General features: G+C 39.2%; 1 protein-coding gene across 1 annotated transcript in view; it reads left to right on the forward strand.

The window, feature by feature from the left end:
* Positions 1-7,356, forward strand: part of LOC148014646 (plasma membrane, autoregulation-binding site, misato segment II, myosin-like, tubulin/FtsZ protein) — a 119,729-nt gene extending 112,373 nt beyond the window's left edge. Inside the window, exons 8-9 of the mRNA XM_087666477.1 lie at positions 6,157-6,282; positions 6,557-7,356. Of these exons, the coding sequence (XP_087522603.1) occupies positions 6,157-6,282; positions 6,557-7,002 (572 nt within the window). The 3' untranslated portion in view covers positions 7,003-7,356. The remainder of the gene's footprint in view (positions 1-6,156; positions 6,283-6,556) is intronic.
* The last annotated feature ends 16,496 nt before the right edge of the window (positions 7,357-23,852 follow it).

The raw sequence follows: 23,852 nt of genomic DNA on the forward strand, positions 1-23,852 counted from the left end.
TGCAATGCATTGCCAATTACTGAGGCGATTGCTACATCCACAGCCATACAATCAGCCTTACTACCTAGGGAATAGACCGCCACATTACAAAAGGGGAGCTCCACTAGCTCTTCTAGCACCTAATAATTCAAAGCCAGCTATCCCTAGGATGGACATCAACCCCATAAGGATACCTAGACTACCTGGATCCATCGTGACCCATCCATCGAGTGATGCTCCAATACATTACGTAGAGGAGCTGAACGAGGACGAAGCATACGTGAACCCTTACGTCTCATATGATGAAGAGAGTAATCCCATCTTGATGGATTTCAAACGAGAGCCGGTGATGGTGTTGGCCAGGGGAAGAGGTAGAGGTCTAGGAGGACAGAACCGGGAACCCATTATATACTAGACTTGTGGTCACCCAAGACACATCTCATCTCGATGCCTTGAAAGGGAGTGAGTTAATCAAGAGAAGACCGACCTAAGATGCCATGAGTGTGGAATCACACACTTGTACGCTGAGTGCCCTAGGTGGAAACCGTCCACTAGTTCGGCTATCGTGCCATCTGTACCATTGAGACTGTTCAGAGTTGAAATACTTGATGGCAAAGCATTACCAATTCCGTTGAATGTCATGATGCGAGCATAGGCAAAGCTAGCCGGTATTTTGTTACCAGGATTTAGCAACCTTGATGCAACCTCAATAGGGAAGAGAAGTCGAAGAAGGAAAAAGTGGAATGAGACGAGGATTATGCTTAAGATAGATAGTGCCACCATGTTACCAAAGGGGAAGCAAGTCACATATGTAGAAGCAGAGACATTTGCTCCTAAGATGTCAGAAAGGGGAAGTGCCAAGGTTGGAGAATATTCCGATTTGAGGCACCAATTAGAAGTGGTTGATAAGGTTAAGGAGTGGGTGAGAGAAGCCCAAGCGTACCTAAAAGATGCAAAACCCATCATGGAAGACGAGATCGATGAGCTCTCTAGTGTGAGCACACCAGTCTTGTCTACTCAGTTCAGATCAAGAGACGCATCTACACCCCACGCAACACTGCATAGACAAAGCCTAGACGCCACAGGTGGGCAGACTGCCCAAGATCATTGGCAAAAGAGTGTAGAGCCTAATGAAAAGTAGGCGGTTGGCAACTTGCTCACGACATTGATATCGGCTCCTGTGACCCTACCTCTGGGAGAGCTGCTTAGGTAGAACCTGATGCTATGGTAAGGGTTGAAGTAGTGGGTAGAACGACATGACGAGTTTGGAATGACCGACTTACCTGACCACGACATAGTAACACACATATCAAGCTTAATCTTAAACTCAATGTCTAAGTCTTTGCACATAAATGCCTTTTGGGAAGGCACAGAGATACACGCAGTCTTGCTTGTCAACGCATTAGGAGATGCTACAAGAAAGGGGATTGTAGATACGGGAGCTAGAGTCGGTGTACTTAGCCATGCAGTCCTATAGGCTTGAGGTAATCCACCTGTGGAGACCGCAAGGTTTAATGTCACATTCCCTAACGGAATGAAGGTCCGTTTGGAGTACTAAAAGACTGGCCCTTGAAAATAGCGAGAATCTAGTTAGTGAACTTCATAGTTATGAAGGGAGTGGATTATGATACTTTGGGAGGGAGGCCATGGATGAGAAATGCATGAGTGATAGAAGATTGAGGCAACGGTCTAGTGTTCTTAGGCAACAGATCGAAGGTTGTAAGAGTCAAGATGTATACTTGGAAGACCACTCCGGTCAACCTAGATGCCATCTCTGCTATGTTGAAAGGAGACACTCACAAGTCAACAAATCCTATGGGCCACTAATAAAGTGTATCCCTTGCTCCGAGGATGAGCGAGATTGAATACATGTGCTAGCCACCATCGACGTGCTGTTCTCAAATGATGAAGAGGATAATAAACAGGCTGCAAAGACAGCCAGTGAGTCCCATAAAGTCACAACATCTCAACTGCCAAAGGGTAAGGTCCCACTATCAATACCACTTTACATGATGGCTAGAAGCTCTAGTAATTGACCAATACGAGCACATCTACCACACTAGCCTCCAATGCTAGAACCCCTTGTAAAAGTAAGAGTAGCCACCATCATTGAGATTGAGAAAGAGGGTGAGGAAGTAGTGGCACCCGCCTACCTACGCATATCAGTGACTGCCCAAAAGACACATGTCTTTGACGCACTCATTGATGAGGGAGCTTATTGTAATATCCTTATGCACGATCATTGGACTCTCATTGGTCAGCCCCAACTGCAACCTACCAATGCCAAACTCAACCCATTTGGGGGATAGTCCTATCCACTACTGGGGAAATGTAAAATAGCGGTCTCTATTGAGATTGAAAGCCTACCTATGATATTCTGTGTGATGTCTAATACCGAGGCCGTTGGCAAGAAATCGTTGCTAGGACGCGCATTCAAAAAACAAGCACACTGCAATGTCGACTATGACTCGCAGCGCATTCACCTCGCCATTGGCAATGTTAAGATAGTGACAGCTTTCAGCAAGGGTAGGGCAACTCCATCAAAACCTTCAATGCCATTGGCAGAGGAATCTAATGCAAGGTCTAAGGAGGGGGGTTGCGACTTGTCCCACCCTGCCAAGACAAACCGTTTGCAACCCAAAGGAGACATATCCAAGACCATTGAGCAACAACTGAAATGAGCGCCCAAAAGCCAATTGCAGTCATCTAGAAGCCAAACTGCACAAACTTGTGACCACAGAACATCATGTCCTAGGCCTAGGAGGCAAAGTTGGTGCTATTGAAGCAGACAAACGATCAAGCTGTGATGGGTTCCCAAAGACCTTTTGCGTGCTCAAGGCTACTACGAAGGCAACAATTGGATTCGGTTGCCCAAGACTAGGAGTGGCACGTGAGCTTCTCAATCCCGGCCCTCCAATCCATCTCCACAAAGTGGTGAGCCAACTAGGAATGAGAAATTCATTGAATCAAAAAGCACCAAAGCCATAGGACCTCAACGAGTCTATCAACCAAAGCCGCCAGTAGCTGGCCCTAGGCCATATCAACCTAACACTTCCAATGTTCCAATCGCTCCACACGTCGAGAGTAGCACATCAATTGGGCCACAAGACCAATCCATCACACAAGTGGCCGATAGACACCCCATTGAATAGCCCAGAAGACAGACATTAGTAGTTGAGCCATCTAGCTCAACCAAACCCCAACCTCCCACATGCCTCAGACCCTCCTACAAGCGTAGATCTATCCTTACGTTGGCCGTGGATCTCGTCGTGAATACGGGGGATGCCTTAGTCACCTGCATCAAATGCTTGGATGCCACATTCACCATGCTAGCTAGGAACTATGAATGGTTGGATTTAGGCCTCCTTGATGAGACATTAGTAATGGAAGTGCGCTCCTTGTCATGCACTTGGGAGGACTATGAGTTCGTGTTCGTCAAGATTCTCGAGGTAGTTGAGGAATTGATTGACAGAGAGATCTCACGAGAGCAAGCTTGTACACAACGGCTGATCACATTCTATCACAGGTGCAAAGTCTTTGCAACAAGCCACGAGTTAGAAGAGTTGACAAAGCTAGCCAACTTTGACTCTTCCTTTCTGCGAAAATGGTACGCTCTGTGTCTCCAATGGGAACAAGAGGGTTGCCAAATCATGACCAATGCCAAGCAGAGACACACAATCAAAACCGTTGAGTATGAACTTCCCTATGTGGCTTCTACCTCGTTCAGAGTCTTGGCCATCATGTGCAAACGACCTTTAGAGGAATATGTCATGGCCCACCCCTATTTTGATCGAATTGTGATCAAGGAAGAACTGCATATTGCTACCAAGATGAACTACGGTGACTTCCTCATTGATGTCTTGATTTACATTACATATGTAGGTATTAGATCTCATGACATGGACTACCACACCCACTTGGAGTATAACTCAAACTTCTACAATTGGCTCATGACGAAGTAGAGCACAACAAGCATGCGAGTAAATGCCCTTAACCCTTCATCCTTCAATCCTAGGAAAGATTTTCATCATTCTCGAGGTGGAGGGGGTAAGATGGAAAAGAAAACATGACTTGAACTTCAAAACTTCAAACCGAATTTCAAAAGCAAAAGAAGAAGAAGGAAAAGGGATGAATAAAGGAAACTTTTACTTCAAGAAAATCTTTTATGAAAATTGTGCTTGGAATGTATGGAGTGGTTGAAGTATAAAAAGTTCTCATTCCCTACTGAAACAATCACACCATTCTATAATGTTTCATCTTAAATTTTTTTCTTTTTTGCAAAAAGTACTCTCTTAAAGGAGCTAATTGTAAGTTGTTCCATAATAGGAACTCAAAATGGCAGGCCAACTTCCATTCTCAGAGGAAGAGTACAACAGGTACTGATTGGCCATTGAAACACAAGTCTACAACTAGCTAAAGTACTGTAATGTTAGCAATTTGAGAGAGTTGGTGAACAAGAAAGACGTGGTGAGACAAATAGTCGACCATTGCAATCTCCACAGATACATGGAGAAGGTTGGCTAGAAAATTGACCACGGCAGATGCACAGAATTTCTAAGTACTTTCGACGTAAGAAGAAACATTAACATGGTAACCATCAAGCATCCCACCATTCGCTTGTAGGTTAAAATGGTCTACATCCTTTTCTCAAGCCAGAGATATAATGTTTTCATGAACAAAATAGGTATACCATTGTTGGAGAGTCTTGCAGCCAATGCCTTAGACAAGGAAAATTGGAATGCCTATGTCTGGAAGATAATACAAGCATCGGCAAAGGTACTGGCCACATCATCAAGGGTGGCAAAAAAGGAGTCTCCGGCTACCATAGCAGAGTTCGAGAGAAAACAACTTGCCTCCCAAGCTTTGACTGTAGGCTTTGGAGGAGTGCTAATTGCCTTCATTCGTGAAACTCGGGGAGATGCAGAAAGAGAAGTAGCAGAGAAGACCTTGGAGCCGTCACCAAATCGGAGAGGAGCATTGCTCTTCCACCCCAGGAAGTCCAACCATCTTACTTTCAGCAGGAGAACAAGGGGGAGACGAAGTCCACAAGGATCAGCAGAACAACATGGAGAGAGTTACTAATGAAAAGGAGAATGATCAATCATCTCAACAGCAAGAGCGAGAGGACAATTAGTGAGCAACAAGGCTCAAAATTGTTGAGCTAAGGGGTGAGGAAAAGATCACTCTTAAAATCCCCATAAGAAGAACTCAATCCACCTCCAAGGGAAACAGAGAGCTACAAAGGGTGGAGGAGGAATTGAAGAGACATGCACATGATGATGCCTTTGAGCCTTGGTTAGGCTTGATGGGATCTACAGTAGGAATGGTGAAAGCCGCCTCCATCTCCAAATGCTGTATAATGCTGTGCTCAGCTCAATGCATGCCTCTGGTGAGGCCCCAATTATCATAATCTGCATAAAGTTATGTCTACCACATTCAGCAGACATACCCTAGGACAAATGTTCAGGTATTTTAGCTGTTTGTATGTGCTTGGAGAGGTTGAGGTTCACCTGCTAAGATATTCTGTCCGTTCGTGTACTCTTGGAGCTGGAATTTCACTTATGCCTCGACAAATTTCTCTCTTCAAAACCTCCGTTTATGCTTCTAATGTTTAGATTGTTTGGAGTTTTTCCAGTTTCTTTTTCAACCTTCAAACTCTAGCTGTTAGTCTTGCAGATGTATTGCTTGTAGTTTCCTCAATTTGTTATAGCAGTAAACGCTTTGTGAGTCAGTTAACAATCCAATGTGTTTACCTATTTAGAGGATAAAAGGGTATTGCTTGTAGTTTCCTCAATTTGTTATAGCAGCAAACTCTTTGTGAGTCAGTTAACAATCCAATGCGTTTACCTATTTAGAGGATAAGGGTATTGCAGAGAAAACAACTGATCAATGAACTTAGCAGGAAGCAGCCAGTAATGTGGGCCAAAAGGAACAGTTTGTATGCCATGCAGAGTAATGCTATGTACTGCGTTTCTCAAAGTTAGAATAGAAAAGGAGCATATTTGCATTTCTTGTATATTGTGCAAAAATACTGCTGTCTTTCAATTTCTTAAGAATGCAAAACCTGCTGTCCTTCTATTTCTTAAGAATGCATATGCAGGATGGAGGTTGTGATGTTGCAAGTTTTGGCTTCTGTCACCTTGTGTTTTTGCTGATTTTACTGTTTTTTGACTTTAGATGTGAAGGGGAGGGCATCCTATGACTTTTCAAGATTCCAAAGGTTGACTTCAGATGCAGGCTCACCAGATAATGCTGCTGCAGACTCTTCAGAGGCATTGGTTCTTCAAGGTGCACTGATGGAAGGTACACAAGATCTGCTACAACTTTACACTGGCTTTTAGAACAATTCTTTCTATCAATTTTAGATGAAATCAGACTGCATGTGCATGCACACGTCTTTCATGGGTCTATGCGTAGTAAATGTGCACTTGGCTGTTTGTCTCTCTAAAGGGGCAGTTCTTACATTAAATAGACAGTATCCTAATGCTTTCAGGTTTTCTAAGCAGAACTGAGATTAGTTGAGAATTGCAGAAATTTTACTGGTGAGGTTAAACCAGTTAGTGAAATTTTCTTGTAGATTCAGACAAATATGGCACTATCAAAGAATTGGTGAATGGCTTGGATTGGCAGCATGAGGCAGTCAAGGGATTTCGTTCAACCCATCATCACTTATCAGCATCCCTTTGCCCTATGGCTGTTCCCTTGCCATTTCCTAGAATATTTGGCCCTCTAATCGGCCAGAGGGGGCAAATATTGAAGAATGAGTTAAGGAGCGGGTCATTGGTATGGTCTGTGCCCGTAGCTGCACGCCTTTGTGCAAGCCCAGCAGTACTGCCCCACATGGAGAGCAGGCTCCACTGTCTGCAGGACCTGTCAAGTGGCAGCAAGTCCATGGGAGCTCAAGTGCTTGAAGGATGGGGTATTGAAACAGATGAACTTCGGGAGCTTCGCGAGGGTCTTACCAAGACAGTTGCTACTTATGGAGGGGACACAGATTTTTCCGCTTCTTCAGACTCAGACTAGTACTGGTACTAAGGATTTTATTGTAAGTTGATTGAAATGTCTGCCTTGCTGAAGCTTGCAGGGGTAGGATCAATCTGAGAGTTTTTATCATCTGTAGCATGCAAAAAGTCACAACATTTGGATTGAGATCATAGCAGGATTCCCATCTCAAGACCTGTATTATAGCTGACAAGTGGTTGGAATGGTTGTCTATGGGTTACTTTTCTGTATTATAGATGGAGTGTTGGCATATTAGAACAAATGTAGAAAGACATAGGGTGTTTCCAAATTTTATTGTTGGAAGAGAGACTGTAATAAATGGTAGGTGAAAGTTATGTAATATTTTATCAAAGAAAATTATATGGGCATCTAACTTATGGGATCACACACCATGAAAGCTTTATCAAAATGGCATACCCTATGCAATGCAAAATGACAACTTTTGGCATAGTTAGGATGACATGTTTTCACTCGATCTATGATCGACAGTCCAAATCATTGGTTTATCCGACTATCTTTGAAGAGACACTAAGTGTGAAAAGATTGAGGATTTTGAGATGTTTTTCTTTCACCTACAATTCATGAACATCATTGTTTTCATCCTAATTTGCTAACATTGGTCTACATGTTCCTTTGTAGTGTGATAACATTTTAATTGCATTGAGAGTCCATCTACAAAAACTTATGGTATAAAACTTTGATTGTTGTGTTATTTAATGTCACTATGCCAAAGCTTTGGACACTTATGTAAAAGATGAAGTTTTGTATCTTGCTTGCCATATTTTACATCGTCAATAACTTGTCATGGAAAATGTCTTGCTATGTTAAAGGTGGTTTCATATAAATTTCCTTCCATACAATTCAAAACACAACCATTCTTATCTATGTTTGTTGAAATTGGTCCACATGCTCCTTTGGTAGGTTGTGAACCTTTCAGCAAACTCACAATACCTTTGATGCTTTGTATCATATTTGTCTTATGCATCTCTATAGGGAAACTTTGACTATCATATCATATCATTTTCATATTGTCGCACCATGCTATTGATAAGTATTATTGTTATAGGTTCCTTGATGCATTTTCAATTTTTGAAATTGTCTTTCTATGGTTTGATACATTTTACATTGGTCTTTTGATGCATTTCCAACTTGTGAAGTCCTCTATTTGTTTTAGTTATTTTAAGTGTACATTGCTATATTTTTGAACGAATTTCAATGAAAAAAGCACCATTGTACTTATCACATGTAGGTTATTGATAGTTATTTTAGAGTATTATTAGTATTTGATGCTAATGTCTTCTCAAACGCCATCATACTTTTATTCTTTCATCGTGTGTGTAACTTATGTTGTAGGGTTTTAAAAATGTGTTTCTTTTTTGAGGGAATAGTTTGTTGATTTTCATTAAATAATATTTATAGTTATTATCCTTGCCCATAAGGGCATGCTTAGATGATAATTTACCTTGCTCAAGCTTTAAGGATTTATCCCAAGTTAAACTTGAGTTAGATAGGCGTGTTACACAATTGCTATATTACATTTTACTTGGGATAAATCCATGCATTCTTGGGACACACATGCACACACACACACACATGTAAAGGAGCAATACTTCAACATAGGTTGCCTTGTGTGCAACATTGATTTTGCAACAAACTCTGCGATGTTTTTGTCATCATGTTTTGCCTTCCAAAGAAAATAGCAACTCATAGTAGGACTTTTGTCCTTGGAAGATGCTTATTATTACAGTCAACTTTACAACCATTAAGAAAGCAAGTAATTCATGATTTGCCATCTTATTAACCATGAAAACTTTGTGGTGTTGAAGTTTTACACTCTTTGGTAGTATAAGATGGTTATGGGGAAAGTAGGAAGGAAAAGAAGATAGAAGCATTAACTTTTCAAGTTTGCAAACCCAAGAATGAGAGTTTTATTTCTTTTCAACTTTAGATACTTATGGTGTCATAGGTAACCACCCTTAATCCTCCTCCACTCTCTTGTTCGATTTATTAGTGTCAAAAAGACGGATCTAGAGTATGGCAGGAGCTATGGAGGTTGGAAAATGAATATAAGACTCATGATGACATAGATAATGGACTGACTGTTACACAAGTGAATTAGGTTCCAAGATGGAAGCTTGGACACATAAACACAATTTTGTATAAGAGATTGACAATGACACTAACTAAAAGAAAAAAGCATCATGATATATTGCATTCAACTTTGAAAGTGATAATCAAGTACAATGCTTTATGGTAGTTAGATAGTAGCATTCTGTCTCATTGTGCTTATGTGATTCAAAGCATCTCTTTTTAAAGCATATATCATTTGTCATATCTTTCAATACCTCCCCTCAAATGACGAGTCCTACATTTGCTAGCTTTTGCTCCCTTTACATGATGACGTGGATCGAGAGACTAGCCTATAAGTAACCTAGTCAAGTTAAAGCTTGAAACTTTATATCTTTGGTAAGTATTTTATTACAACATGGAAAAACACAAGATCCAGTATGGGAAATATACAATGAAAATTTCTTCAAAACAGTTTATCAGAGCTGATAGCGGAAGCATCTTCTTCATTCATGAACTGTTTTTGATGGTTATCATTTTGCACTTGTGTTTATCTTTTTCTATGAAAACATTCACTGGCCATGTGTCCAGTCTTACCACAATAATGACATGTGACCTGATCCTTGTTGGTGTTGAATTCTCATCCATGTCCTTTTGCTCCATAAGTTTCCTTGGTGTACAAGAGATTGTCTTTGGAGATGGTTTCTTTTGCATCCTTGTTTTTAAGTTTACTTTCTCCATCAAGTAGAGAATGCTCAATGTCTTTGAAGTGAGAGATCAAGAATATTACTCAGGGTGGACACAAGGTTCTCATATGGTTCTTGATTTACACTTGCTAGTAGTACTGCTATGGCTCCATCTTCGTTTATATTCTTCTTTAAAGTTGAAAGTTGTTTTTTAGGCTCTTAAACTTGTTAATGTGTATGGCCATAGAAGAACTATTCTTTATATCTAGCTTATAGAACTACATGAGTAATTTTACTATTGAAATTTTAGCTCGAGTTCCAAAGATTTTGTCAAGCTCATCCCATGTTTTTTTTGTATCTTTGATATTGGAGATATGGTGCAATACATAATTAGATAGTCCCTAGGCAATGATGCCTAGAGCTTTGTTGTTCGTCTTTTTCGATTTTTTTGTCTTGAGCTGGATTTCTTCAATGAACCCATCTTCATAATCTTCCTTCTTACCATTTGTATCTCTAGTATCATTCTCAAAAATAGATCCCAGAGGTATTTCCTCATGAGATAATACATTATCTTTTCTTTCCAAGTATGAAAGCCTTTACCATTGAATTTAGCTATTTGCTCAAGTTTAAACATTTTGAAGGAGATCTTACCGTGAGACTACTCGGATAGTGTCTCCTTTTACAATGAGATTGAGGCTTACAAGGGATTTAATCAATTGGGCATTCCACATTAAGAATCTTCATGTTTATCATTGCAAGAACTGAAGTAAAACTAACAAATGAGTTGTTCTTGAATGTGCTAAGAACATAAGTGCCAAGAAGCAATGGGTTAGTATTAAGAGATACTAGCTTGATTTCAGGTGGTATTCTTGATCTTCAGATGGATTGCTTGAAATTAGGTGGGTTGCTCCAAATCTTCTTTTTGAGGTTTGACTTGTTGGAAACTTCAGATCTGAGTGACAGAACCTTTAGTGTACTAGAACGGATGATAAAATAAAGTGGAAAAGAGCTTGAAGAGTACTTGGCTGTAGAGTCTCTATTTAGGGTTTCCTACAGATCTAGTTTTTTGCTTATAGCAAGAGTTGTAGTACATCATTTGAAGAACCGTCTAGTGGGGAGAGAGCTTATACAATGGGCTTCAAATGCCCTATACTCGCAAGATGTATCACAATGCATAGATGTAGATCAGGCTACTGAACGACACTAAACACGTGCAGATATGACAATGAAGACAAAATCACGCAATGTTGGTTGGTCCGTGCATCAATCGACTCAATTTTTGTGATGGGATAAAGCGCCTTGGATTGTAGAGCAACTCTCCAAAAGAAATTGATTTGAGATATGGCATGTAGAGAGAGTTATGATTATTAATACGAGATTTTTATGTGCGAATATGAGACCCACAAATTGAATACAAGTTGTATGACAGTGAGTTCCTGATGCTTGAATTGTACAATAATAACTCTACATGTTGCAAGTTTCATAAAATGAGTATAGATGTATTGAGGTCTAAAATCATTACAAAAAATCGTTTTTATTAAATTTTCTTTTTGGGCTTGACCAGTTGCTTTCTTGATGTTCCTAACTTTAGGATACACACTGTTATATTTACTAGTTTACATTCACATATATGCTATTTTTGGTAGTTTGTTGCTTATAGGTTCTTAGCTTTTTTATTATTGGAGTATCGGCATTTGTTGACTCTATTTGACTTTTCTTTGATTTCCTTTGACAACTTTGACTTACTTTAATCTCTAGTCCTTGCCATTTTGGGTTAACAATATTAAAAGGAAAAATTTGAAGTGAGGCTTTTCTTACAATGTGCATTATAGTGTAATATGAAATTATGTGGAAATGAACTAACCAATATTGTGAAATAGAAAAAATTCATTTTACATTCAAGCCATATCAAATGTTTATAATCTTAAAAAGGATGTACAAACAACCATATTTCTTCTTATTGTCTTTAAGTCTATGTCAATACATTTATTAGCTTGCACGTTATTGAAACATAGTTTGTTTCCACCTCGAGATCATTTGTATTGCTTTCTTAGAATAATAAAATAATAAATAAATAATTTCTTAAATTCAATTCTAATTTAATCTTAGTTTATACATATTTGGTTTGTTATATTGTAAGCAAATGATTTTTATAAGGCATTAAGGTGGAAGATAAAGGTAGTTGCTGTGTGTAAAAATCACGATGAGTTTTTCCAAGACACATTGCGATTGTAGATTTTTAAAATCCCTTTTAAGAAAACTCTATTTCCCATAATCAAAAACCTTATTCTTAGTCTACCAAAGGTAGATGCCATTGTGATCCAACAATTGATCTTAGTTTACCAAAGGTAGAGGCATACATAGCTCATCAGAAATTATTAAAGTGAACATGTAACTATTTTTTAATTTTGGATATTTGGACCAATTTGCCTTGTTGATATGGCAAGGCGCGAAATATGAGTCCTAGATTACGAGATACCCAAAAGGTCGATATAATTCTCTTTGAGAAGAATAAAAGTCTAAGAATTCCTAAGAAAAATGCTTGTCTTGTTGACTCATGTAATCTCCAAGGAAAAATCACAATTCCAAGATTCGATTATTTTTCACAAATTAGGATAGATTCTAGATTCCTAAAATGAAGTTAAGTGACCAACCTTTGACAAGGGTTATGATAAATTACGACGAAAGACTAACATTAACCAATAAAAGACCCAATTAAAAAAAGTTAATTGAAGTTTAGATCTCAAAAAGAGGACTTAGAAAAGACAAATCTGAAGAGAAACTAGAAAAAATCCAAGAAGATAGGAAGAGGACCAAGTTAGAAAGAATTGCCTCCAACTTAAGGTTTTGCTTGAATTGCCTCTCTATTTGTTACGAATATTGTTTGAAGAAGAATTGCTTATGCTTGTAACGGTGCATACAAGTTTAACTTGATACACTTAGGTAATTGATTGAATTGAAGCGAAAATCCTAATATACTAAGTTTGCAATCGGATAAACAAGGACTAGACCTTTTCCAAGGCTACTTGCAAGTGTTGGGACAAAAAATGGGCTCGACATGAGATTTAGTCAAAAGAACGCATTTGTAGATTCAGACCCTATCGCCTAATGGCCAGGAGTGTATAGAAATTATGAACTAATTTATCAAAAGAACGCATTTGTAGATACTATCTCTAGATTGTAGTCCAACTTGATGTCCTTCCCAACCCCAAGCATAGCAAGTACACAAACATATCGGTGACTAGCACCTCGTAGCACAAACGAAGGGAGTACCCCCTAGCTTATTGCTGTGGCCCCACTATGACTTTGCTACACCGGATTAGCCCCACGATGCGTCGTTTCAACATAAAGCACACACACAACATAGTCCTTTCTTTTAATAAAACGTTCAAGGAGATAATATAATCCTTACCATATCAACCCCCAAAGAAAATGATAACACTAGACCTATAGCTTAGGGAACCTCACACTTAATGTGGGTCGATCGTTCGAAATCAAGTACTATGCATCCAGGAGATAATACTCTCGATACCATGTATGAAAATTTGGATGCAAAGTGAATGATATAGGTGCTCAACCAAGTAAACTTATAGATCAATCAGTGTGGATGTGTATAAAAAACCCTTCCATGATTTCACTCTAGCGAGTGCATCGTTGCTAAGGCAGCACTGGAATAACTCGTGCTATTGTCCTCTTTTAAGACTCAAATCAAATGCATCCTATATGACACAATATGCATAAAATCAGAATTCAAATGATAACTCCCACAAACCCCTTTCCCCTACCATTTAAGATTTTGCATTCAATTGGTGGGTATGTTAAAAGGATTTTTCATGTATATTTCTTTATGGAGAAAGCAATAAACATGCAATTTGATATACAAAAGGGGGTAAACTAAGGTCAATCCTCATGCTTTACCTTTTTTATACTTGCACAATCATAATTCTAATCTTTCATAATTTTCTAGATGCAAAACTATTTTTTTCGTATATTCTTTGGCAAAAATCACATTTTGAGTATTTTTATTATTTTATTTATATAGATTATTGTATTTTTTAATTTTTTTGATTCAAAAAATTAATTCACATTGTGAACCATCATCACATTTGATTTAATCCCACATGAATATGATTTGATTCCTCAATAAAAACATCATTTTTTCACTTGAAACACACATTTTGAGCTTTTAAAAATTAATAGCTCATGATTATGAATACGGTTTTGCATTTTATGATATACAGTCCTCACACCCATTGCAACCAAGTTTCAAATAAATTTACATCGCATATGAACAAGATTTGCATCATGAAATGTCAAAAAAGATCCAAATCTCTATTAAAAAGCAACTTACCGCCATTTTTCGGGTTTTGGGTATCGAGAATTGAATTTTTAGGCAGCCACCGGTTTTGCTATTAATCTCCAAAATAGCACTGGTTATCACTCCTCAACGTTGGATAATTGCTTATCAATCCGATTCAAGCGGGACAACTAGTCTTCATCCCAATCTCTTCCAAAGAATACTTGCATGAACAACCCATTGGAGTAGGGAGAGGGAGGAGAGAGAAAGATTGATTTTGGTTCTTCATGATCAGGCTGCCATTTTTGGATCAGAGACAAGCAATTTAGAGCAAAAAAATCAAGGAGTAGGCTGGCATAATCAGATTATAGGCTTGCTTTTGAGTCCCATAGCCCCTCTCCCAAATCGTCATGGCACTTGTCATGGTGGCCGTTTTTTTTAATGCGTCTTCTAAAAAACGACCCCCCTCCCTCCCTCACCCTCACCCTCACCCTCACCCTCACCCACACCCCCCCCCCCCCCCCCCCCCCCCCTCGCAACAATTTGAAAATTTGGGCTATCAAGGGCCCCAAAGGGCATGACCCTTTAAGTTTTAAGCCTCTTTTATACTATACTTGACCCTCCTCTTTCCGGCCTTTGACTTCTTCCGCGTTTGGCATCCAACTGATAAATCAAAATTTTTTGCTTGATAGCCTTGGAGTCCTGCACTGCTCGAGCTTGTCGTACTTCATTTCAGCACACCCGAAAAAATTATGAAGAATCCGAGACCACTGTGAAGTTTGTCTTCAAAAGTGATTTGAATTCTTGTCCTCCACGACCACTTAATATTGTCAGATTTGCATCTGTCGCTTCCAATGAGCTTTGAGTTCTGGTTCAAATTGACAAAATTTGGCAGTCTTCATCAACAGTCAACTTTGAACTCTTGTCCTTTATCATCATGTAAGCCCACCAAAGAATCCTCATGCGTAGATTATTGAATGGAATTGATTTGCCCAAAGTCGTAGGTAGCCTAGAGGTAAATTACAACAAAAGGCAATCACAACAGTGGCCTAATAGATCCTAATAGGTGCAACAACATTGAAGCACAATATCTTATTAAACAAATGACAAGCAATATTGACAACAATTTTGAAAGTATAGCTATGTATTGATTTTTCCATAAACATGCAAAATCTGTAAAATTGCACTTGTGTTAATGGCGTTCTCATGGAATGAAAATGATTCTTAGAAAGTCTAATTAAGTCAAATAAAAAAATCAATAAATATTAGTATTTATTGATCAATAAATAGAAAAACATAGAGAAAATATAAAAAAATAAGTTTTTAATGCTTATAAAATAGAAAAAAATAATATATGTGTCCGTGGATGTATGGTAGGACTGAAGCATGATGTTTTCAATTTAGCCCTATCTTTATGCTCAAGTGAGCATTTATCGCTCTTTATGAAGAAAAAGACATCAAAACACTCTCTAAACCTACCACGAAATGCACAACCCTAATAATGGTAGGGAGAGGAGGGGATAATAAGTGCTGATTGAATGGTGAATCTAATTTTTTCTGATGCACTTTGCATATAGGATACATGTGTTTTGAGAATTAAAGGGTTCAGAAGTACGAGCATGCTTGGTGCTGATCCTATGTAATGCAGCAATTATGTTTAGAATGAAAGCATGAAAAGAGATGGTTTCACATTGTCACAATTTCTATTTTAAATGAATAAAAATGGTTGAGCACTATGAATCATTCACAGTTGCATTGCATTCAACACATGGTATCATTCTGGGTGCATGGAAATTGTCTTCATAAACATTGACGCATGCTGAGAGTGAGGTATCCCAAGCCATAGGATTAGTGATTCGTTTTCTTTGGGGAGTGTGTAGTAAGGATCATATTCTGTCTCATGGAACAATTGGCCCATGCTGAGAGTTAGGTATCCCAAGCCATAGGATTAGTGATTCGTTTTCTTTGGGGAGTGTGTAATAAGGATCATATTCTGTCTCATGGAACAATTGGTTAAAAGAGAGGATTATATATTGTACATTCTTTATGTGTTCATTGGGCATCTCAGGGCTAATCCTCGAGGTATAGGAGAGCTATAGAGAGGGGCCATGACAATTAGCCAAGGGATGCTCCCTTGTGTCTAGTTTATGTGCTATATAACACTAAGGTAAGGAGCTGGGAATAAGGACTTAGTGTAAAAATAATATTGATACTATGCCATGTCACACTGACATTGGTATAAAAGGAGAGGACATGTAAATTTTCACATCTTTTTGACACATTAATACAATTACTGTTCTTCTCTCCCATCTTGCTCACAACTTCCATGGCTTCTCTCTCTTTCTTGTCTTTCTCTTTCTAAATCTAGTCTTTCTCTCTCCTCGCCATTCTCTTTCTCTCTCTTCTGTAGCCTTCTCTCTCCTCTTTCTCTCTCCCTAGTTCTTTCTCTGAAAAGTGGCATCAGAGCATTGTTCTTTTTGATCCATTTTTCCTTCTATTTTCAGTCCTATTTTCTTCCATCAAAATCAATTTCAGACAAGTATTGTACAAGACAGTGACTAGTGGAGTGTTGCAGACCATGTACAGTTAGTAAGAGTTTACATCTAGAGATATCCAAGGTCAGATATAGCGGAGGATAGCTAAAGTGGCAGGTCATCATCAAATTTCATGCAAAATTGGAGGTAACTAGGGTAAAGGAGAGTTAACCAGGCTTAGTTTGGGAACAAACTGTGGTTACTTTGAAAAGAGGGAGTTCTCTTTCCCCTTTCTTGGAGCTTCCTGCAGGTTTCATGGAGTTTCCAGCCAAGATCTCTTCCTCCCACACAAATCAGTGATCATAGACCTCATCTAAGCTGGGAATCAGTTGCTTCAACCCTTCAGCTTCAAGTTCATAACCATTGTGGAGGGCCATTGCTGCCCAGGTAGGTCCCGAAAATTGTGGCGCAATTTTTGGGCTGCATCAGGCCTCATCTCCCTCTCCTCCTTGACTGATTCTCATCAATCTTGGATGCTCCAATCTTCAGTAAGATAAATCCTTCACTGAATGCTCAAGATTGTACTCCTATTGTGGATCTTTAGCTCTCCTGTAAACCCTAGATGAACAGTCCATGGCAGCCATGAAAGCTTCAGCCCAAGCTCTCATTCTTTAACAATTTCTTGAAGATTCTTCATCTTTTCAGCCCGTGGGATCATTTCAATAAGGATTCTTCAACAAATTGCAAGGATTAAGCACGAACAGTCAAAGATTGAAGCTCAAGAGCTTCCATGGAGCCAAAATTTGGGGGAAACGGGTTTAATGCTTCAATCCCAAGCATCTGAAACTTCAAGATTGTTCTTAAGCATTAAATACACAAGTCTTGAAGATTATTTTGGCAATATTGGACCATGGAGGCTTTATCAAGCATATGAATATTGATCAAGTCATCATCAACCATGTCAAAGGTACTCTTCTTCAATTTTTAATCTCTCTTATTAATCCATTTACTGAGCTTAATCCATTTGATTGAGAGATTAAAGAATTGAATAATATCCATGAAATTTCAGCCAACCCTTGCTTGAATCAATCCATTCATGTAATGCAATGTTTGCTCTATGCATATTAGTTCTAATAAGTGAATTAGAGGCTTCAATCTGAAATTTCCAGCATAACACTTAAATCCAATTGATTGAATTTATTGATTGATGAATTTTCTCACTCTAATCCATTGATTGGTTGAATTCTTTACCCAAGCTGAAATATTGTAAAAGGGTAAGTACTAGCAATCAGTGAGTCACTCAATTGCATTGGTAAGACCCTTATCCTATCCAGTTTTGCAAAATTCTATACAATTGCATCTCATGAAAAGGACTGAATGAATATTTTAAAAATGCATTTCATACTGATTGATTAGATTAGCAAGCTACTGCCATGTTGATATTCCCACCGGGGAAAAAGGTGGATGGCCGGGGAGATAGTGGGACAAAAGAGAGGTGACCCTCCCTCACTATCAAAGATCCCGAAGGGGTGCAACCAACCGACATGGGGGGAACTTTGCCCACCTCCCGGTGATTTAGAGCGCGTGTAGGGAGCCTGTCATGCCATTTTATCCCTCACATAGTTACAACAAGTGGAGAATTGAATATTGAAGAGTTTCCAAAGGCTCAAGTATCTTCAGGATCAAAATAGGGTAAAACAGGGATTTTACAGGGCACTGCAGGGCATTTACAGGTTGTTACAAGTACACCCTTCATTATTAAAGTACAGATGCAAGTACTACAAGGTACCCATAGGTCCTACTCAGCCTTCTACAGGGTTTGGTATGGTAGCCATTTTGGGTTACTATTTTACTTTATAGGGTCAAAATAAGGCACTTACAGGTTAAAACAAGGTGTAGCTCTGGACAATTTAGACTCAAAAATTGAGTTGCAGAATTTTCTTTCCTAAATTTCTTATAGCGTGCTATAGCTCATCTCGAAGAGGGAATTCTTGGCTTCGATTTGGACTAAAAAGTTTTGAAATCGGAGTTCCGTAGAAAAAATTATAGCCATTTTTCTGACAGGGGTACTGCAGGACTGCACTATTATGGCAGGACATAAGGGTAAAAATAAGGTCCAGGATGATTATGCTCAATAAATCAGAGATTCCATTTTGGATAATGCACCTCAAGAGAGCCCTGAAGAGCGTCAATAACAAGGGGAAGTTAGTATACTCAATAATACCCTGTGCGTACATGAACAAAGACACAGAGTACGTCATGAGGCCCTATTATCAAGAATGGAGCAAATGGTTTTGTCTACTGATTAAACGAAGTCCTTCATTGAGAAGTTAGTAGATTCAACGAATCAAACAAAGGCTTCTATTCACAAGTTGGTGGAATCTAATGCTCAAAATATGGCACAATTCTCCCAATGGATGCAAATGCAAATGGGATCTAAAGAAGCTAAGGAGAAAGCCTATTCAAACAGTGAGCCTTTAGTCCCACTTCAGCCATCTAACCAAAATGGTCATGGTCATGGGATTATTGGAAGAAGAGGCATCCCAAATAGCCAATATGAAGTAGGTGAGGCTTCACAAATGCATGATGACTATTTGGGCAGTTTGAATGGAGGTATCTCTCAAGCTTTTGGGCTAAATACTCAAATTCCTAGGGGTCCTCTACCAACAGGAAGATTGCATAGTGGTTCTCAACCACCTGTTGTGGGAGATTTCCATGTCAATTTGGAGGTTCAATGCATGGTACTCATGATCAGTCTATTTTGGGACAGCAACCATTCCATAAAAGAGCGCTAAAGGACAAGATTGTTTTAGCTAAATTTAATGGTCACTCATCTTCACCATCTGATTTAGAGGAGTGGACTTCTAAGATGGAATCCTACTTTGACATATTCCCTAAAACTGATGACATGAAGATTCATTTTGCTTCCTTGCATTTGGAGGGATTTGCCCATACTTGGTGGAGATATATAAAAAAAGAAAACATACTTGTAGAGAATTGGGAAGCTTTCAAGGCACTTATGGCTGAAGTATTTGTCTCCCCTCTTGAAAAAGAAAAATTAACATGGAGATGGTATGGTTTGGAGCAAAGAGGCCTAAGTATAAGAGAGTACACTAACCAATTTCTCAACCTAACTATGTATGTAGAAAGCATGAGTGATGAGGCCAAGCTCCACAAGTATATGTATGGTTTAGAGCCATCTTTATCAGCTGATGTCATGGCATAAAACCCTACTTCCCTCTTTAAGGCTATTGAGCTTGTGGGGCGCTATGGAAGAAAATATAGAAGATAATCTTCATTTCAGCTTGGTTTTGGACAACGAAGGACTGTTTTTAAATAGGGGCAAGTTAATAACACTTATGGCAACAATCATGTGCCAAATGGGAGCTTACGGGCACCAACTTATCCACCATTCAATGCTTCTAGAACTCAAAGTAATTTTAGGATAGCAAACATGTCAAGAATCACGTGGTGGGGGGATTTGCTTGAGCTACTGCGCCAAACACACACTGTATACACAAGAGGAAGCTCACTCAAGAACACAAGAAGAGGGATGGAGGCCAAAGCGTTTTCTTGCTGATTTTTCTTCTTCTTCCACACACTATACAATGTACATAAAGTATAAATAAGATACAACATAAAGGAAAGTGGCCTACTAAGTCAAACAGTGCATAACCAACTATACTAATCGACTGGTGCAATGTCTTTGTCAGCTGTAGGTAGGTGTAACAAACTAAATATAATAAGTGATAAGTCAGTGGCCATGTGAGTATCATAATGACTATCAACGTGCTAAGTGTAGACGTGCGGACCCATCTAGCCATGTGGTCCATCATCAATGTCCGCATGTGTTGAGCTTGCCATCTCAAACACACTCCCTTAAGCTCAACTCTATCTTTGCAACTCCAAGTAAGCTTCAGAACTTTTGAAGCTTCTCTGCACCCAATGCCTTTGTGAAAATGTGAGCTATCTGATCGTGTGTGCTAACATATACCAGTTCAATCTCTCATGCAAGTACCTTCTCTCTCACAAAGTGGTAGTGCACCTCAATGTGTTTTGTCCAAGTATGGAACACTGGATTTCTAGCTAGCTGTATGCTGCTCATATTGTCACAATGAATGACAACCGGACCATCTCCATGCACGTCCAAATCACCTAATAACTTTTGCAGCCATACCACCTCACACGCTGCCACAGCACCTCTATTCTCAGCCCTGTACTTGATAAAGCAACTGTAGGTTGCTTTTTGCTGCTCCATGTAACTGCTGCACTACCAAGGGAAAACATGAATCCACTTGTAGATTTTCTGTTTGACATGCTACCAGTCCAATCTGCATTTGTGCATCCAAAGACCTGTACGTCCTTACCTGCCTCATAAAAAAGTCCATAATGTAAAGTGGACTTTATATACCTCAATATACGTCTAACTGCATCCAAATGAGGCTTTCTAGGCATCTGCATAAATTGACTGACAAGGCTAACAATATAGCTCAAGTCTGGCCTTGTGATAGTCATGTAAATCAAACTCCCTACTATTCTCCTAAACATAGTAGGGTCTTCTATCTCATCCTCAATATTAGGACTCAACTTCACATTTTGCTCCAATGGTACTGAAAGAGGCTTACATGCTGCCATACCATACTTGGATAACATATCCAAGCCATATTGCCTTCTTTTGCGACCAACCTGCATTTATCATTAAAGTCTTCTACAAAACAACCTTTTGCATTGAATCGGACCTGCAACCCTTGCTCTATCATTTGGCCAACATATACTAGATTCTTTGTAATTGATGGCACATGTAATACATCTGTCAGACTCTTTGTATGGCCATCATACAAGGACAAGGGAACCTTTCTAATGTGTGAAATTGGGTGGCATGAATCATCACCCGTCTGCACATAAACTGGATTTTGTAAGTCTTGCATCTCTCCAAACCATTCAACATGATTGGTCATATGATTAGATGCACCTGAATTGACATACCATACATCATCATGTATCCCCTTTCCTGTAACTACCTTCATCATATGCTGCATAACAAACAGATGCTCATTTTTGTCTTCATTCTATCGTGAAGACGATGCATAGTTTCCTTGCTGCAATTTACCACTGCGAATATCATCCTTCTTTGTATAGCAATGAGATGCAATATGGCCTGTTTTGCCACAATAATGGCAAACAATAACAGAATTTCTAGAGCCTCTATTCTGCCATCCACCTCTTCCTCTAAAGCTCCCCCTGCCTCTAAAGTTTCATCTACCTCCAATAACCTGCATTTCACCAAACTGTTGATTGAACCTGTTTTGCTGGTTATCGCCAGCACGTCCCATACCATGGCCTCTCGAAGAGGATCTACCACGTCCCCTTCCTGAACTCGAGTAAAATGCTTGGACTTGTTCACCATTTCTTTCAGAAGAATTACCCTGCATATTGATCTTTTCAGTAATCATGAGAGAGATCAGCTCATCAAAATCTGGAAATGGCTTCTGTACATATACTGAAGTAACAAATGATTTCCATGCCTTCTCATTGTTAAGGCCACTCAGAGTGGATGAAACCAAATCATCATCATTCAGCATTGCATCAATCGTTGCTAAAGCATCTGCAATGCTCCTCACCTTCAACACATACTCATTGACAGACATTTTCCCTTTCTTCAAGTCATTCAACTCTTGCTTGAGTTGAATCTTTCGTGCCTTTGTATTTACTGAAAACATGCTCTCAAAAATTGTCCAAGCTATATGTGAAGTTTCTGCATTCCTGATATGTCCCAACATCGTATTATCAATGATTGTAGATAACTAGTACATCACCTTTTTGTCTTTTGCATTCCATTCTTTCCATGCTTTTAATTCATCTATAGTCGGAGGGATACCTAGCTCTGGCTCCTTTTCTTCACCTGAAACAAATTCATAAAGGCCCTTTTCAATGAGGAAGTTCATCACACAGAACTTCCATGAAGGGTAGTTGTTCTTGTTGAGCTTCTCAATAATGGGATTTCCATTGTTCTCTACCATTATCATAAATAAGGATATAACACATCAAGCTAGTCTTCTGCAATCTTTCACAACACGTGCACAGCAATACACCAAGTAATCCTTTTTACTGATTGCTCAATAGTACATGTAATCTGCAACATGTTTGCAGATATATCTTATGTTTGCTTCATGCAAACACCTCAAAAATTATAGATTCGCAATCTGTAACTTGTGCACCCACTTTTGATCAATATAGCCGAAATCATAGTGTACCCATAAACTACTGTACGCAACCTTACGGCTCTAAAACGGGGCCTGAAACGGCCTCAGATGCCCAAAAGAATTGCAGGAAAACCTTGAAGGGCCTATCTGCAAAATATACAGTGATCTGCTCGCACACCAAATCTCACAGCAATCTGAGATTTTTGCTCGACCCTGCTTCCGGTGCCTCCACAGGCACTATCCAAGAGAGAGAGTGGAAGAATGGGAGAGCTTCTTACCCATTTCTTGCTTGCTCAGACCTTGCTTCTTCTCCTTCACTTCAGCCTTCAAAATCAGCCTCTCTCAATGGCGCAACTCTGATACCATGTCAAGAATTATGTGGTGGGAGGATTTGCTTGAGTTATTGTGCCAAACACACACTGTATATACAAGAGGAACCTCACTTAAAAACACAAGAAGAGGAATGGAGGCCAAAACATTTTCTTGCTGATTTTTCTTCTTCTTCCATACACTATACAATGTACACAAAGTATAGATAAGATACAACATAAAGGAAAGTGGCCTACTAAGTCAAACAGTGCATAACCGACTACACTAATCGACTGGCGCTATGTCTTTGCCAGCTGTAGGTAGGTGTAACAAACTAAATATAATAAGTGATAAGTCAGTGGCCATGTGAGTATCATAATGACCACCAGCGTGCTAAGTATAGACGTGCGGACCCATCTAGCCAGGTGGTCCATCATCAATGTTCGCATGTGTTGAGCTTGCCATCTCAACAAAACAGTCCTAGAGTTGACTTCAAACAAGGGGATAGTAAGCCTAAATCTATTTCAACCAACATGAATCCTAAGTCTATTCCTATGGATCTTTACAAAGAAAGAAAGGAGAAAGGCTTATGTTTCAAGTGTGGAGAAAAGTATACACCTGATCATGCCTCAAAGTGTATATACAAAAATGTCAAACCCAAGCTTCAGAGTATGTTAGTCTTTGAGGATTTTGAAGATGAGATGGATGAAGCTAATGCAATTGCACTTAATGCTGAAAATGAAAATCTTGAGGAAGAAGTTGGGCAAGAGTATTTCTATGATCAAGTTGACTCTTTTCCTTTTGATCTAGGTGGAATTGTTCCTTTTGATCCGGG

This window comes from Lygodium microphyllum, chromosome 25 (genome assembly GCF_053477565.2).
Source record: "Lygodium microphyllum isolate KBCC chromosome 25, Lygodium_microphyllum_v1.1.10, whole genome shotgun sequence".
Classification (NCBI taxonomy): Eukaryota; Viridiplantae; Streptophyta; class Polypodiopsida; order Schizaeales; family Lygodiaceae; genus Lygodium; species Lygodium microphyllum.